The sequence below is a fragment of the Lissotriton vulgaris genome, chromosome 3_1, assembly GCF_964263255.1.
Source record: "Lissotriton vulgaris chromosome 3_1, aLisVul1.2, whole genome shotgun sequence".
NCBI classification, from domain to species: domain Eukaryota; kingdom Metazoa; phylum Chordata; class Amphibia; order Caudata; family Salamandridae; genus Lissotriton; species Lissotriton vulgaris.
Genome location: NC_141689.1, coordinates 887,942,373 through 887,960,946, shown reverse-complemented (window position 1 = coordinate 887,960,946; position 18,574 = coordinate 887,942,373). Strand labels below are relative to the sequence as shown.

The following is an 18,574-nucleotide window of genomic DNA, read 5'->3' as shown; positions in this document are numbered from 1 at the left end:
CTGAACAACATCAGCGTAGCTGCTTCTACCTTGGGACTACCAATAAATGTGTCCGTGCTGATCTTAGGTTTCTGGAAGGGGAATATTTCCTGAGATGTGTTCTCAGATAAAGAGGCCCCTTCCCCTGTAAAGCCTTAAATACAAGACACTGAGCCTTGAATATGATTCTCTCCCCTACTGGCCGCCAGTGGAGATCTCTCAAACGATTAGTTACTGGTTCATGTTTAGGGATATCCAAGATTAATCTAGCTGCTGCATTCTGCGTTCGCTGGAGTCTGAGTAGGAGTTGTGCCTGAAGTCCCACGTATAAGGCATTTCTGTAGTCCAAACGCGATATAGCCAATGCAGTTACCACTGTTTTTAAAGTATCCATAGGGATAAGCGGGCGGATCTTCCGAATGATTTTTAGGATGCCCCAGAAGGTGGAGGTAAGTTTATTAATTTGACCTTCAAATGTCAGTCTTTGGTCGATTATTACCCCCAAGTTTCTAACCTTTGAAACTGGTGTAGGGCAATCGCCCAAGTCAGCCGGCCACCACTTTGGGGACCAGAAGGCAGTATCAGGGCCTAGTAGCAAAACCTCTGTCTTTTCGCCGTTCAATTTGAGGCAATTCTTCTGCATCCAAGTGTTGATCTGTGTCATGCAGATATTAGAACGATCAACTGTTTCCTCCATATTGTTTGATACTGAGATCACCACCTGTGTATCATCGGCAAATGATATGACCGAGAAACCATATTGCTGCCAGTGGGGCCACGTAAATGTTAAAAAGGGTGGGGCTCAGGAATGAGCCCTGTGGAACCCCACATGGCAACTTGAAAGGTTTGGAAACCCTACCATCCGTTTCTACCACAAATTATCTATTTTAAAAAAAAGATTTTAGTAATTTGGTGGCGCTGTCTTGAAAGCCCAGTTCCTGAAGTCTACCGGTCAAGATTTCGTGGTTGACCGTGTCGAAGGCTGCCGATAGGTCTAACAAAATCAGGGCGGCCTTCTTTCCCTCATCCAGAGTTTTCCTTAATTCTTCTGCTGCCATCACTAAGGCGGTCTCGGTTCCGTGGCCTTCTCTAAAACCATACTGGGAATGATCTAGTAGTTCTTCTGCAATAAAGGACATAATCTGCCTGTTAATCAGCTTTTCCAACACTTTGGCATGGAAGGGAATCCTAGATATAGGCCTATAGCTTTTAGGTTCTGTCGCATCCATATTAGCTTTCTTTAACAAAGGCCGAACCGACGCCATTTTCCATGATTCTGGAAAGATGCCTGACTGGATTATTTCTATAAAGACTAATCTGAGTTGCTCACTAATCAGCTCTGGACATAGATGAAAATTTTTTGGAGGGCAAGGGTCCGATGGGGCTCCCGATTTTGCTATTTTTATTACTTGCACGATCTGATCCTCCATTGGTGGGAGAAAAGAGAAAGTTTTGTCAGAGGATGGGTAATAGATCCCTGGTGTTTTCATCTCCACAGGACTATTTATGCTATTTCTAAAAGTTTTATACACTGCCTCCACTTTGTTATTAAAAAATTCACCAAGAGTGTTACAGAAATCTGGATCCTCTATCTTCTGTAAATTCTCAGGGAGCTTATCTAGTTTTTTCACTGTATTAAATAGTTCCTTACTGGAGTTTTTAGATACTCTGATTTTTTTAGTAAAATGTTTACTTTTCTCCTCAACAATCATGTTTTTGTAGTCTGATAGGGTGGTTGCATATTCTTTTTTCCTTGCCTCTGCGTAGTCAGATCTCCTTACCCTTTCAAATCTTCTACTTTTTTTTATGTTTTCTAAGTTTGTCGGTGAACCAGGGTTCAGATGGCCTTTTCCTTTTCGATCGTATCCTCTTTTTAGGGACAGCTAAATCTGCCGCTGTCTTGATCCAGGAACTTACCTCATTAACCATATTATTGACACCTAATTCCAAAATTGGTTTTGTCATTAATAGTTGAGTCTGAAAATTTGAAGAATTGATTTTGCTCGAGTCCTGGTATATAATTGTGCCCTAAGTTATTGATGGTGTCATTGGTTGCGGGGTGTTCTGTATTATAAATATAATAGCTTGGTGATCTGACCAAGTCACCGGGATAACCTCCGAGACTTCTATCCTATTATAGGAAGTGAAAATTCCATCCAATGTATGTCCTGCCTTATGTGTCCCTTGTTTAACCATCAGTCTCAGGGAGAAGCTAGCCATTCCATCTATGAATGTAGTAACGTTGTTATCATCTACCTTTTCCAGGTGATAATTAAAATCTCCTAGGACTGTGTAGTCAGAACTATTTATGCTGTCTTCCAAAATCGACTGATATTTTGCAGCAACAGAGCTTGGGTTTTCGGTGGGCGAAATAAAAGAAGTCCTTTAAAAGAGTAGTTATTATTGATTTTTATCTGGAAAGGCAGAGATTCACAGTCGGGTGAGCAATTGCTCAAACCTCCTGTTACTCTCATGCCTTCTCTGGCAATAATTGCAAGCCCCCCTCCCCGCTTGTATGTTCTATCCGCTCTTATCATGCTGTAGTGGGAGGGGAAGCGCAGAACGCAGATCTGGGTCTGATGATATATCTGCCCAAGTCTCTGTTATGAAAGCGATATCTATCTGATGACTCTCTATCAGTTTCGCTAATTCAACACCATGCTTCACTAATGACCGTGCCATGATCAGTACTGCTTTTACCCCAGTGTCCGTGTTAGTAGCCATCTTGAATATTTTTTAACCTTAAGTTATGCAGTTGTCTTGATTGCCTGGAAGAAGCTCTGCACCTGTATTGCCAGGCCAGGCAATTGCACTGCGCTGCAATGGCCCACTGTTGACATGCGGTCTTTAATCTTCCATTGGATAAATCAGCACACATTTCAAAATGTGACATACAGAATAAATATGGCGGCAGAAAATGCGACCCTGAAGTCTAAAAATAGGACACTTTCAGGCTGTTCAAAGTCCGGCTTCACCATATTGAAGAAATGATAAAACGAGTACGATTCAAGTACGCCTGGAAAAGCTTACATTACCTGGACATTGGCAAAGTCCACACGGTTGAGGTCACTGAGCATCTGGTTGATTTGAGAAGTGTTCTGCAGCACAGCACGAGCAGCCTGTGCTAGGTGATTTAGAGATGTGTATCTTCGCAGAGTCTGGGCAAAGGCACTTACAGCAGCAACCTGCGAAGAAACATATGTGATCACTTAGTAGCAAATACTTTGATATCGCCCTTAGGAAAATAGGTTATAGCCTATGAAAACTCCCAGTAAATTACATGAAACGTGTGGAGAGGGTGTGCACTGTACATGTTGGCAGGCGTGGATTAGGGTGAGCATGGAGTGGATCTGTGGTGCTTTACTATGTGGGAGATGAAACCATTTTTGACCTCTTGTGTGGACGGTACATACAATGTAGGCTGGGTAGTGCCTGCCAGATAGGGATAAAGATTGTAGAACATTCCTGGGGTCCATGAAGTGCACCAAACTCCTGTGAGAGGTAAAAGGGAGACACATACTCTGTTGAGAGCCCTGTCCTCGCCCCTCTTCCATCTTGACCAGAAGTACTACTGTATACATTTTTGTGTAAAAGCTCAGTGGAAACGGCCTTTCCAGGGGTGTGGAATTTAACAAAATATCTACTTGTCCATGGGCAGGTTTCTTTATAAATCTACTTGTCCTGTAACAAAATCCACTTGCCCATTTGGTGCCATGTAGTGCAGCAACAAATTATGATAGCTTTCTCATTATATTAGAGCACTGATATGGCCTCTCTGATTATGCCAGGGCTCATATCTTAGTAGTGTTTGAATACTTGCAATCCCCTTAAATTGCCACATTTCCGCAGATCTACTTTCTGGGGCTGAAGGTAGTGGTAAGCAATAGTTCCAGGGGTAGAATGCCCTTTTGATTCTGTGCAAACCTACTAACTTGCATGTTTTAAGGGTTTTTAACAACTCTTCTCTAATCTTTTTCCACACTGAGAAATGTTAGTAATTTACTCCTCACAATAGCAGACATAAACCTTGTTCCGGATTTGGGAAAAAGTGGTTGGAGAGAAAGCGAACTTGCAACAACTCTGTTTTTCGCATGAGCAAGTCTACACATGCATATTTGCTCATGCTAAAATGCAGTTGACAAATATTTCTAGGAGTACTATTTCTTGTCCTACTTCTATAAATTATTTGGAATTCATGAAAGCCATGTAGCTGCACTTAATGCAAGGACATATATCATGGGTGCACTTTTGAGACTTATTTTTATAACTGGGCCCTTAATTTATCTGGCATTTACCGTTACCTTTTGTGTCTATAAAATTCTGTCTCTCTCACTCTGTGTATCGGCTGGCTTCACTGTGAGTAACAGCATTCTGCTCTTTCACAAGGAGCAGAACGGGCACACAAAGTAGTTTTGTTCAGTGCCACTAACTACTGTGGCAGTGCGTGCTTTTTGAGACCAAAAAACAATATTTCCTTTTGCTAATGTTTGTTATAATGTTGAGGGTCCGGCAATTCCCACAACTGTAAGGTTTTAGAAAAACCATGCCAAAACAAGTCATACATTGACAAAACTAAAAAGCTGACCACCAATTTCAGACCTATTGGCTTTGGTGGTGCTTGTTTATTATTGTTTCCCATAATCTTATTGAAACTGGTTACACTGATTTTCCATTATGAATACTTTTGGGAAATACTAGCACGCATCAACACATGTTCCTAAATGATGCTGAAAAGAAACAATACCCGAAATTTTACAGCAGTTTAGCAAAATGTTTTTTGTCCCGGTTTTAATTTTTTTAATGAACACTTTATTTTGGAAGCAGAGAATCATCAATCTTGCTTTAAAGCTTCTGTAAATATTTGCATCAAATCAGAGAGCATTCTGGGAGCATTATACATAGACTCATATTGCTAAATTTTGAAAACGTGTGGAGGCATTTTTATGCTGGAACTACTGTCAGTAGTGCAGCCAGAGCTTACAACATTTACTTAGATCACTCACCCTAATAATAAAAGCTTTCAAATAATGAACTATTAATACAAGTTTCGGCAGCATTTACATATGGGCAAAAATATTACCTTAACTGCAGACAGTGCTCTTCCCTGATCCATAATGTGGTACTACAAATTGGCAGCCAAAGGGTTTGTGCGGAAGGGTGTTGGGCCTACATGTCCCAAGGACAGAATACACATGAAAACCTGTTACCCTTGACCCCAAACAATATGTCCTGGGCATTGGGCTTCTTTTTCATGTACTTCTGCTTCAGATTCCCGCATCAGGGGAACCCAAGTTCCTCCTCATTTCCTGCTGTACTTTGAGTTACAAAAACATTTAACCTACCTACTCTGGAGCTAACAAATGCTTGAAATACCATGAAAGTAGCGTCAGACATGGGCCTCTGAATTTAACATTGTTTTCTGAAAGATCAAGATAAATACTAGGTAGAACCCAGGTCAGTGTGCCAGTGTTTTTGTTGACCAATGGCAGAAACTACCGTGCAGGGATGGTGCAATTATTTGAGTGCCTGTACCAGGATGTTTGATTGCTCTCTTACCAAGGTGGACCCCTACAAGGAGAGCTGTAGACTCCCTTGAGAGAGATGAACTCTCTGCTGAAGAAAGGGGTGACTGGCCAGCATTCCCAAAAGGAAAGCCTTCCTTGTGGAGTCATCAGCTCTGCTTTCTGGTGACTGAGGATCTTTGCAAAGGACTTGAGTCTTAACCCTCCTGGAAGAGCTGAATCTGTTTGAGGGAAGAGACTGTGCTTACTGTGGAGAAAGAGCATTGCAAGTGTGCAACACAGTAGGATGCTGTCTAGAAAGGGGAGAGTTCAGCTGTGCGGGAAGGACAAAGAACTAAGAGCAGACAATTTTGGGAGTCATGTCGCCGTTGTAGAGAGGTACAGGTGGCTACAAGATGGCTGAATACTGTGCAAATCTATGTAATGATTCACATCTCCTAATGCTCACGTTACAATAACCTCCATAACATGGCTTCACCTATCGTTAGGGCATTATCCCTGGGCCTTTTCTCCTTATGATACCTACCCGCCACGTCCGAAAAAACCTCCCGGGTGTTGAGACTGCTTCTCTAGCTTAATGTATCGATTTGTTCCTAATCCAAAATGTATCCGGATATTATGATTGTTTTACTATATGCTGTATCTACCTGTCCCTATCCCTTCGGCTCTCTTCCCTTGTATCCCACCTGTTACTACTGTAAAGCACTCTGATACACTCACAGGTCTGGTTCGTGCTCTATAAAACACGTAATAAATAAATTAATAAGTACATAAATAAACATCTCCACAAGTACAAGTAGGCTTTAAAAATTTACATATTTTGCACAAGTATGCCCCAGGGACTGAGGCGCACACCAATTTATTTATTTGTATTTTTATTTGAGAGGTTTTATATAGCGCTGGCTAGACCCAGGGGTATCAGAGAACTTTACATGAGAAAAAGGAATCAAGAAAAGCAGTTGTTCAAGGTAAAAAAGAACAAGCAAGTGCATCCCTCAATAAGTTAACAAAAGGGGGCTAAAAGTACTTCACATGAGAAGATGAAATCAAGGGGAGCAATTTTTCAGGGTAAACCAAACAAGCAGATACATCACACATTAAGTTATGGGGGCAAAATTCTGGGTGGTTAGCGGGTAAACACATCTAAATAATACAAATGGGTGAACAACTTAGGGCAGAGAAGAGCGGATCAGCAGGGAAGAATAAAATGTAGAGGTATGGGGTAATGGTAGGAAAAGGGGGTGGTCTTCAGGAGAGGGTAAGGTCAGAGTAGAAAGGATGAGATGCAAAAAGGGAGAGGGATGTGAGAGCAAGGAGTAGCAGAAAGATAACTGATGCAGGAAAAAATAAGCAAGGTCATAGGAGTGATTATTATTATTATGTGTGTTCTTATATAGCGCTCAACTTACCCTTGGGCATCTTGGCGCTTGCATTGGGAACCCGTCCTGGCTTTTCCCTGTGAGATAACCCATACTGGGCATCCCCAAGGTGAAAGCCAGGCATCCCGCCGCGGGGGGCCGTAGTGGAGATTAAGCAAGCTATTGCCCAGAGTTGCAGAGTATGAGCCCGTGATTTGAGTAGGCACCGAAGTGAGAATTATCGAGTCCGTGGACACTTGGGTTCAGACCCTGCCGCGTCGGGAATTGAACCCTGGTCCCGGGTCTGACCTCTGCTTCAGGATATGCCTCCTCTAACCAGTGAGCCACACTTCTCCACTAAGTGATTATGGACTCCAAAATGTGTTGAGAAGGTGATGTTTTAGGTCTCTTTTAAAGCTGAGGTAGGAGGGGTTACAGCGCAGGTCTCTCAGGAGGGCATTCCAGATGTAAGGAGCATTTCCGGAGAAGGAACGAGATTGAGTGGTTTTCTTTTTTTAAAAGCGGGGGAACGAGGAGGAGCGACGTAGTGCTTCTAATCCGTCTGGAGCAGCCCACTTTATTGAGTTTGTTAGTTAGGTACAACGGGGATCGTTGGTGAAGAGCTTTTTGCGTCATGCACGTGGTCTTATAAAAGCATCTTCCTTCAATGGGCAGCCAATTTAAGGATTTATGGGCCGGTAAGATGTGGTCGAATCGTTTACAGTCAGTGATGAGCCTAGCCGCCAAGTTGAGCACAGCTCTAAGGGGGGCTAAGTGTACTATAGGGGTTCCGGTGAGGATAGCATTACCACAGTCGAGTTTAGAGAGGACTAGTGATTGGACAACCCATTTGAAGTCATCTAGAGGAATGAAGGGTCTAATTTTCTTGAGGTGCCAGAGTGTGAAAAGTGCTCTTTTAGCCGAGTTTTTTATGTGGTCATTAAGAGCCAGGTTTTTGTCAAGAGTAAAAGCTAGGGATTTTGCCGAGTCAGAGAATGTGAGAGAACAATTGAGGGCGTTGGGATCTTTGATCCAGCCTTGGATGGAAGCCCATTGTTTTTTGGAGAGAAGAGAATAAATTCAGTTTTTGTAGGGTTCAGTTTACGATGGTTGGAGTAGAACCAGGATCGGATCCTGCTCAGGGTATTGTTTAAATGAAGTACATCGAAGTGGGATTTAATCTTATAGTAGAGGTGGGTGTCATCAGCATAGAGGTGATAATTGATTCTAGTTTGCTTCACAATGAGGGTAAGGGGTTCCATAAAGAGATTGAAAAAAGAGGGAGAGAGAATGGAGCCCTGAGGGATGCCCAGGGAGACAGGTGTAGGATTGGAGAGGCAGGCGTTAATTTTTATTTGTTGTGTTTTGTGCTGGAGGAAGGAAGAGAACCATTTGAGGACCAAACCAATAAGGCCAAAGCGAATTAAGTAAGGAAGAATGGTTAACTGTATCGAAAGCTGCTGAGAGGTTGAGGAGTATGAGAAGGCAAGCCTCTCCATTGTCTAGGAAACTGTGGATGTCATCAACAATGTTCAGAATGACCGTTTTAGTACTGCAGCCTTTCCTGAAACCAGATTGAAAGGAGTCCAGTAAATTGAAATTGCCTATGTGTTTGTCCAATTAAACCAATACACATTTTTCAAGGGCTTTAGCAAGGAGTGGGAGGTTAGAGATAGGGCAGAGGTTGAAAGGATCATTTGGGTCAGCAGTGAGGTTTTTAAGAATGGGAGTGATTTGTCCGAGTTGAAGGGAGTCAGGGACGCATCCAGTGGCAAGGGAGGTGTTGATGATTTTAGTCCAGCAAGGGGCAATGATGTGGTTGAGATTATAAACAAGGTTAGAAGGGGGATGGGCTTTGATGTGTGAGGTCGGTTTTAATTCAGCAATGATATTACAGACTTCAAGCTCGGACATAGGATGGAAATTATGCCAGGCGGCGTTATTTTTCAGTTGTGAGTTGGAAAGAATGTCATCGGGCGCAGTAGGAATGGGAAGGTGTGTGGGCAGATTAGTTGGTAGGAACGGTGCCGAATAAAGGGGTATGTCTATGGCAACGTCCAAGGGAAATTGGGGGATGGACAGGTCCAGTATTTGAGGGAAGGATTGGTCAATTATGGCAATTTTATCCGAAAGGAAGTTGGCAATTTCCTCACATCTCTCAATTGAAGCCGTCAGCTCAGGAGGGGCTGATGATGTTTGTTTTCTAACAATGTTAAACAGTTCTCTTGGCCTGTTTTTGGAACAATCAAGTTGAGTTCGAAAGAAGGATGCCTTTTCATTGAAAAGTTGATCTAGCAGATCTAAGGAGGGGAAGATGGGAGGGTGTGGGGTCTGCACATGCGTCCCATCTCAGGTGCCCTATATAGCAGGAGACTTGGAACGCTGAGTGAGTGAGAGTTTGCTGCGAACCATATTCTGAGAAATTGTCCATCAGTCTGCTCGCCTCACACTGGAATTTCAACGTAGGCACATTGTATGTCGCTTTGTTCATATCTAGCATAGGAAGCATAGCAATGTATCTTCTGAGTTTATGCTTTTATGTTATGCATCACCCAAGGTGCCATTTCATCATATGTTGATTAGAAAAGACGAACTGGCCAGCAATAAATTATGTTAATAGTCATCACTCACAGAAAAAAAGGCATTCAACATTTGAGAGATATTGGCAATTGCCCCTGAATGTTGTCTTAACATCCACACCTAATATGTTTCAGTTACTCGCATCTCTAGCACAGAAACTTTTCAGTTGGTCTCTGAACTCTGGAAATACATTTTGCAGTTGCAGTAGAAAGGTATCACCACTGCTGTTGCCGCTAGTCTCCCATGGACAGGTAGCCTCTTCCTAATGGCATGAGCAAGTTCATCTAACAATAGTGATTCCACATAGGATATATGAAGACTGGCCAAGTAAAGCACATGACTACTGTCTTCACTGGTAGTCTCTCCTCTCTGAAACCTCAGACATTAAAAAACAAAAATTCTCAGTCAGTGTTGGTGACTGCAGCAGAACTCCCTATTAAGGTAGGGGATGTTTAATTGATTCACGTTTACAAACAAAAAAGTAGTGACAATGTTAGTAGGTTTGGCTTTTGTATAGTGCATACACACAGGGAAACACAACACAACACACACAAGAGAGACACAACGGTATGCAACCTTTACAACGCAACTTTTACCACGCAGTGCTGTTACAACGCATGTATTACAACGAAAACCATTAGAACGCATTACACTGGGGGGCGCTCTAGGATAAGGAATAATTTTAATTTACTATCCAACACCTTCCCTAGTGTCCACGGGGACTGGAGTTGGAATAGTAAATTAAACTATTCACTATCCAGCACCCCCCAAGTGTAATGCGTTGTAAAGATTTTCGTTGTAATACTTACGTTATAACAGCATGCGTGGGAAAAGCATGCGTTGTAACGTCATACATCCAGACACAACACAACACAACACACAGACTCACATGTACAGCAAATCTGTAATGCATACAGGCATCAATACATCCACACAGCTCTACATCTAAAGACATGCATCCGCACACTGACCAATTGAGTTACATGCCCAGGCACCCAAACAATAGCTACTCAATCAGCTAGGCCAAAAGACACATGTGCAGTGAGAAGGAAAGAATAGTTTCAAGATTATTCCAAACTCTTAGTTCGGTCTCTCTCGCTATTCCATTGGGTAAGGAACGCCTACATCAAAGACAGCCCTGGAACAAGACTGCCAAAAAAGACTGATGTCACGTTAAATCCTCCCCGCCATTGTTTATGGCCTTAGTTTTTGTGGCTTCTAGCCAACAGTTAGGATTTATTCTGGTTGTTTGTGTTCTGCAACTAAAACAAGTACTATACTGATGATAGACCCTAAAGATTAGATGATACCACACATCAGTTTATAGGCAAGTGGGTAACTGGCATCCATTCCAGTCCATTCTCCACATGCTTTTTTCGCCATGTAACTTTGTAACAGAGCAGATCTGTCATATGTGAATGACTGGGTTGGTGTTCTGAAGGAACAAACACTACAGGCATTTTCCTTACTCTCTCGCTCTCCTTCCCAGCTTGTTGGAAATCTAATTCAAAGGCATACATTTGTGTGAGAGTGAAACAGGCTTCACTCTTCACCAGGCTTGAAGCAAATAGGTTGTTGAGAACTTCCTGGTCAAAAGCTGCATCTTTTACAGAAGATGCACCCAAACAGTGGGCTTATAGAAGGCATGCAGAGAGATAAAAGTTGTTTCTTTGCACATTTTAGCACTGAGTACATGCCGTTGAGAGCTGAAGCAAACTGCTTCAGCTCTGGTGAAAGGATAGTGAAGTGAAGAAGGTGACAGTACTCCTCTCACACTGCAAGCATTTAATATACAAGGGACTAAGAGCCTGGCGATATTAGTGTGCCAATTGATGATCTGAAGTAAGAGAACCACAGACAATAAAAAACGTTGTTCTGAGAACCCTGGAAATATGAAGGTTGTGATGCAATTGTTCAGCTTGAAAACAAGACATTGAAGTGAAAACCATAAAGGATTTTTCCAGATTAAGAAGAAATTCTGTAAAAACGAGTCTAGTTCTATACTCAGCACCACCTACATAAAGGTATTATTAATTACAGTGATATGTCAGAAGTAATGTTTAGAGGAATTAGGTAGGACCCAGAATTTGCTAATTGAGTCAAGATATTAAGGATAACATTCAAAGACGCCTGTATATGATTTAGGTGATGATCTAGAGCCCAGTGACAAAACTCAGCCACTTGCTCTTATACTGACATCTAGTAAAGACCATCCTGGCAGCAGGCAAATTCAACAATGGGAGGGAGGCAAGAGAAATCCTACCCTCCTCATGCATTATAAGATCAGGGGTTTAAGATAGTTGGAAAGAAGCTCACTCTCTGTAAAAAAAAGGGCTATGCAGTTTGGTGGCTGTCTTCACTTGAGTGTTTAGTGGCTCAAAAGAGTTGAAAGCCATACAGGAGTTTGACGGACAAGTCAAAAAAGATAATTTTCTGGTGAGTTCTTCGCTTCTAAAATGAGTTTCCCATCTAGAGTCAAGGTTGAGTTTCCTCTAAAATCCACAGTTTTGAAGATTGACCGAAGCACTCTTTTCCTAAATTCATTAATAAACAGCCTGGTGTAATTTTCTGAGGACACCAATTAGAAGGAAAATGCTACTTACCAGTATGCCTCTGTTCTTGGCATGTAGAGCTGCAGATTCACACACTGTGCATAGATCGCCATCTGGTTTTGAGCCCGGATGTTTGCACTTTGTTGTTGTCTTGGTAGAAGTCTTTGGAAGTCACGAGATAGGTGACTCCTCCTGTGGACAATAGTTCGCAAGGGCATCAACTCCATCTTCAGATTGTTTTCTCGCCAAGAAGGGAAATAATGGAGTTTTGTAAGAAACAGAAAAAGATGCCTATGTGATGTATCTAAATAAGATAATACTAGTACAGATAAAGGTAGCCGGGGAGGCAGATGGGTGTGTGTGAATCTGTAGTTTTACATGCCAAGAACAGATGCATACTGGTAAGTACCATTTTCCGTTCGAGGCATATGAGCTGCAGATCACACACTGTGCATAGATTGCATAGCAGTACTCTGCCTTAGTGGCGACCACCAGTATCTGTTGCAGTAGTTTAAAATAGTGATTTGAGTACAGCCTGGCCCACATTAGCTTGTTGTTTAGCCTGTACATCTACACAATAGTGTTTTGTGAATGTGTGCGGGGTAGACCATGTAACTGCTTTGCAGATGTAATCTAAGGGAATGTTCCCTAAAAATACCACGGAAGCCCCTATTTTGCGGGTAGAGTGGGCTTTAGGGGGAATAGATAGTGTACATTTTGCTTTGTGATAGCAAATTTGTATACATTTGACAATCCACCTTGCCTTTATGTGGTGGTGAGAAGGATACAAAAAGTTGTTTTGTTTTGCGAAAAGGTTTTGTTCTGTGAATATAGTAAAGAAGTGCTCTTTTACTTCCAGCGTATGAAGAGCTTTTTCTGCTACTGTCTGTGGTTGCGAGAACACTTGCAACTCAACAGATTGGTTGAGATGGAAGGGAGAAATAACTTTAGGAAGGATTTGTCCTAAGAACCACTTTGTTATGATGGAGTGGTAAAAACTCCACACACTGATTGAGGTGAAAGGGAGAAAGGGAGGAATTTTGGATTGGTTTTGAGAACGACTTTGTTATGATGGAGTTGTAAAAATGTTCTTGAATAGTTAGTGCCTGTAACTCACTGACTCTTCTGAGAGATGTGATGGCCACAAGGAAAGCGACTTTCCATGTGAGCAATTGTAGCTATTGTAGCTCACATTTATGTAGAGGTTCGAATGGAGGACCCATTAATCTAGTGAGGACGATATTTAGATTCCACTCTGGAGAGGGTGGTACCCTGGGAGGAATTATTCTTTTGAGGCCTGCCATAAAACTTTTAATGGCAGGTACCTTGAATAATGACAAATGTTGTCTATTTTGTAGGTAAGCTGCCATGGCAGCAAGATGTATCCTAATTGATGTGCATGCTAGATTACATCTTTGAAGATGCAGAAGGCAACATATGATCTAGAGGATTGGTTGTGTTATTGGTACAGTATATAACAAATCCTTTCCACTTGGCTGCATAGCAGGCTCTAGTGTTGGGGCGCCTAGCCTCTCTGATAACGGCCATACAATCAGGTGGAAGATTGAGGTAAACAAATTCTTGGACTTCAGGACCCAGATCGCTAGGTTGAGCTGTGCTAGATCTGGATGTCTGATCTCTCCATGGTTCTGCATTAAGAGTTGTGGGGAGAGATGTAGTTTTTGGTGTGGGACTACTGATAGTTCCAGTAATGTTGTGTACCATGGTTACCTGGGCCATGTTGGAGCAACTAGCATCAGCGTTGTTGCAGCTTGCGCACCACTAATGGAATGAGTGGGAGAGGCGGGAAAGCGTACGCAAATCTGCCTGACCAGTTAATCCATATCGCATTGGACAATGGGTGTGGATATCTGGCGGCGAAGCTTGGGCCTTTTCTGTTTGAATGTGTGGCGAAGAGATCTATCTCTGGATGCCCCCACATTTGGAAAAACAGTTGTAGAACTTGTGGTTGAGGTTCCCACTCGTGAATCTGTTGGCTTTGACAACTTAACAGATCTGCAATCTGATTTTGTATTCCTGGAAGATGTTTGGCTAAAAGGAATATCTTTTGAAGAATAGCCCACCTCCATATGCTCTGTGTTAGTTGAGAGAGCTGCAGAGTTCATCCCCCTTGTTTTTGTAAGTAATATATTGCTGTTATAATGACCGTCCACACAAATACAGCTTTGCCTGATATGTGTTTCTGGAATCATTTTAATGCCAGATAGATTGCCAGTACCTCCAAATGACTGATGTGGAGTAGCTTTTGCTAAGGTGTCCATGTGCCTTGTCTGGTGTGATGTAGTAGATGAGCTCCCCAGCCGGTGAGCGATGTGTCTGCTGTTAGCACAATCTGTGGACCGACTCTAGGAACAGTCGCCCTTTGGAAAGATTTTGGGTGTTCCAGCATTGCAGAGAGCGAAGTGTGCGGCTGTCCACCAACACCAGATCTGTTAATTGACCTTGAGTTTGGTTCCACCTACGTGCTAAGCATTCCTCTAAGGAATGTGCATCTGGAGTTTTGCATGTGGTATTATGAATATGCAAGAGGCCATCATGCCTATTAATTGCATAAGCACTCGAGCTGGAAATGAGTGTTGCGGCTGGAATTTTGTTATAAGGGCTTGCTTGCTTGTTATCCTGGCTGGATTGGGTTATGCAAGGCATTTGGAGGTGTTTACTGTGGCACCTAGATATTGTTGGATGTGGGACGGTTGAAGGTAAAACTTTGTGAGGTTTATTGTAAACCCTAAGCAGTGGAGCAGTTGCATTGTTGTGCATGTGTGATTTACACACTGGGTATGTGACTTGGCTTTTATGAGCCAGTCGTCCAAGTATGGGAAGATGTGAATTTGTTGTCTTTTTAACTGTGCTGCTACCACTGCCAGACATTTTGTGAAGACTCTGGGTGCTGTGGTGACTCCAAATGGAAGAACCCTGAACTTATAATGCTGACCGTCCACTACAAACCGAAGATATTTCCTGTGAGCAGGGTGAATGGGAATGTGGAAGTAGATATCTAAGGTGGCAAGGAAATCACCTTGTTTGAGTAGAGGAAGGACTTGTTGAAGAGTGACCATATGAAAATGGTATGATTGTATGTAGAGGTTTAATGGTCTGAAGTCCAAAATGGGCCTCAGGGTTCCGTCCTTCTTTGAGATGAGAAAAAATAGGAAGTAAACCCCTGGGTTTTGATGATGCAGGGGAACTGGTTCTATTGCATGTTTATGTAGGAGGGAAAGCACCTCTTGTTTTAGAAGTGTTAAATGCTCTGTTGACATTGGATGCTGCTTGGGTGATATGTTTGGGGGAGTTGAAGTGAGTTCCAGGCAATAACTGGATTGTATGATTTGTCTCACCCACCTGTCCGTGGTAATGGTGTTCCAGACAGGTAGGAACTGTAACAGTCTTCCCCGACTGGAGTATAATGGTCCTGGGGGAGTGGAGGGAAGTCATTGTTTGGAGGTGGAGGCAGTGCTAGTATTGATAGTTTTGCCTCTACCCTTGTTGTTATTGCCCCTGTAGCTTCCTCTGTAATAACTTCTGGTAGAGGACGTCTGGGTAAGACTTTTATAGGAGGTGGAGGAATTGTCAGTGGTAAAAGCTCTAGAGGTGCCCCTACAAGAGGAGCGACGAAAAGAACTGGGAGTTTGCGATTGCAAAGCTCCCATTGATTTGGCAGTATCAGTATCAGTATCTTTTTTCATCTTTTCTAAAGATGAATCTACACTAGGCCCAAATAAATGTTCGTGGTCAAAGGGTTGGTTCAATATAATGGCTTGAACTTCGGGTTAAAACCCAGAAATACGTAGCCATGCATGTCTGTGTAAAAGAATACTGGTATTGCTAGCTCGGGAGGCTGTGAACATTGAATAGACGTATTAGTTATAAGTTTCCCTTCCTGGGTGAGATCATTGGCCCTTTTTTTATATTGATCTGGAAGGTGTTGTATTTGGGTCTCGTCATAGTGTGCCCTATCATACCTAGCCAGCAAAGCCTGTGTGTTGGCAATTCTCCATATGTTGGCGGCCTGAGACGCTGTTCTTTTACCAGATGCGTCCAACAGTTTTAATTCCTTATCAGGCGGTGGAGCATTGTCTGAGAGTTAGCCCTTTTCCAGGCTTTGGAGACTACCAAGGAATCCAAGGGAATCCCTTTAATATAGTCAGGGTCAGCTTGGGAAGACTTGTATTTCTTTTCCACTCTTGGGCTAATGACTCAAGCCCTTACATGATCTTTAAAAAGGTCATTAGCTTGTTTGATTACCCCTTTTAGCATACATTGGGAAAATGGAAGTGGACCTTTGAGATGAGTAGATATCATCTTGTGGTGTATCAGGAACATCTGGTGTGCCATAATTGCCAATAATTGTCCCATGGGTCATTTGGGATATTAGCATGAATAGGTTCTCCTAAAGGTTCATCATCCCTTCCGTCCCCAAAGTCGTCCTCATCATTCTGAGGTGGAGGAGATTGTGAGGGTACTGGAGATGGGATAGGAGAAATGTGGTGTGGGGGAGCAGGTGGAGAAGGAATCCTCAAAGGAGAAGTAGCAATGTCTCTTTTCTTTAAAGGAAGTGGAGATGGTGGAGGTTTGTCCATTTTTCCTTTTGTTGGAAACACTAATTTTAAGGTGACCTGTCTTTGGATCTATTTTGTTCTATTTTTATTATGTTTTTTGGGTTGGATCAGTTTAAAAAAGCTCCTCCTGTGGAGTGTCTTGCTTCGGTGCCGATTTTTTCGGGTCCAACTGTTTGTGTGGCACAAATCTTGGAGTTGTATTATTGTCCTTAGGTTTGGAATTAGGAGTTTTCCTGGGTTCCAAAGGTTTAGTTTGGAACTGGTTGTTTGTTTGGTTCCAATGATTTTTTCGGATCCGAAGGTTCAGTGCCAGTGGATTTCCGTGCTCAATGTGCCGATTTGGAACCAGGCTTCGGGGCGGACGAAGGCAGTGGTTTCTTTTTGGGTATGTCTTTTTCCGGTGTCAGGGATGTGGATGGAGTTTTGGTACCGAAGGTAGGCTGCTTGTCAGTGGTTTCTCTTTCTGTTTGTCTTTTTTCGGTGCCGGGGATGGGGTTTCGGCACCAACAGTAGGCTGGCTCGATCCCGAGTCACCTGAAGGCTTATGTGTTGACTTCTTTGCCAGGCCCGATGGCGGGGCGTGGGAAGTTTTGTCCCGGTGTGCACATAGGCCCAAGGGTGAAGGTGTTACTAAAGCCTTTTTATGAATGGGTGTGGGGGGGGGTGGTCAACGTCAGTACTTACGACGCGCTGCCCTGGAGTGATGTCTTCGAAGTCGGAGTAGTCGGCTTTAGAGGTGCTGAAGTTGCCCTCTTCGATCTGCCCCTGCACATTGATGCCTTCTTGGAAGATATCACCCAGTTTCGATGTTGATGATCGAGCCATAGTTCTTCGAGCTCGACGATCCCGTATTGTTTTCTTGGAGCGGAAAGAGGCACAAGCTGGATAGTCTTTGGCCTTGTGCGCGGGCGTAAGGAAGAGGTTACACACCTCGTGAAATCAGCGTGTTGAAACTTGGATCTACATTGAGGACACTTTTTGAAAGGAGTCCTTTACAGGAGTCAAAAGGCCTAATGGTGCAGATAGGCCCGAAGGCCTACGTCGATGACCCGGATCGAAGAGATTCAAGTTTGTAGAGATGTGTGTCGATTGGGAAGCGCGTTCAAAACAATACCGTAGAATGGGTGAAGGATTGCGTGTTGAAAGGTAGATCGGTAATGAATCCGAACTAGAGCGCGTCAAACACATCGGAGCCCGATGGTGGAAAAAAACAATCTGATGATGGAGTCGATACCCATGTGCACTATTGTCCACAGGATGAGTCACCTATCTTGTGACTTCCAAAGACTTCTACCAAGACAACAACAAAGTGCAAACATTCGGGTTCAACACCAGATGGCGATCTACGCACAGTGTGTGATCTGCAGCTCATATGCCTCGAACTATTGTGTTCCCCTCTATGTGTAAGGTCTTTGGAGGATTTTTTTATGAGTAACGTAGAACTATAAAGGAAGACTCAAAAGACAGAGAGAAGGTAACTTTGTCCAACACTTTTTGTTCAAATAAAATATGTCTGGTTTGTGTTTTGTGAGAATAATTCAGTATGTATGCCCATTCAATGGGATGAAGTAAATAGTGCAATTGTGAGTAAAAGCCTCTCTGGATTATTATGTGATCATTGCAGAACTGCATCGAGAACTGCAGAGTGTTGAGACACTTACGTAGCATGCACTGTGATTGTGGATTGAGCAGCACATCATGGGAGGCTTCATCTTAGTAAAAGTGAGCTACTAGAACTAGATAACACGTCATTGACCAGTCGAGAGAAATCTTAGGAGGAATCTTGGAAATGGTTTTCGCTGGGGAGAGGAGAATATGTACTGGGGAATCTCAGCAGGAGGGGAGGAGTGGTTAAAAAGTGTATCGCTATTTTCAAATGTGTCTTTGAAATGAATGTTAAGAATACTAAAAAAGCAAGAAGCAAGAGTAAACCTTGGACAATGTAGGTACTCTATAGCATGTACATGCAACCCAGCTTGGACTACAACAATATTGACAAAGCA

At 42.8% G+C, this 18,574-nt stretch overlaps 1 protein-coding gene across 1 annotated transcript in view; it reads right to left on the bottom strand.

The window, feature by feature from the left end:
• The window catches only part of RFX3 (regulatory factor X3), a 688,772-nt gene that overhangs the window by 70,462 nt on the left and 599,736 nt on the right, over positions 1–18,574 (bottom strand). The window contains exon 14 of the mRNA XM_086961210.1: positions 3,015–3,164. Within this exon, the coding sequence (XP_086817336.1) occupies positions 3,015–3,164 (150 nt within the window). The remainder of the gene's footprint in view (positions 1–3,014; positions 3,165–18,574) is intronic.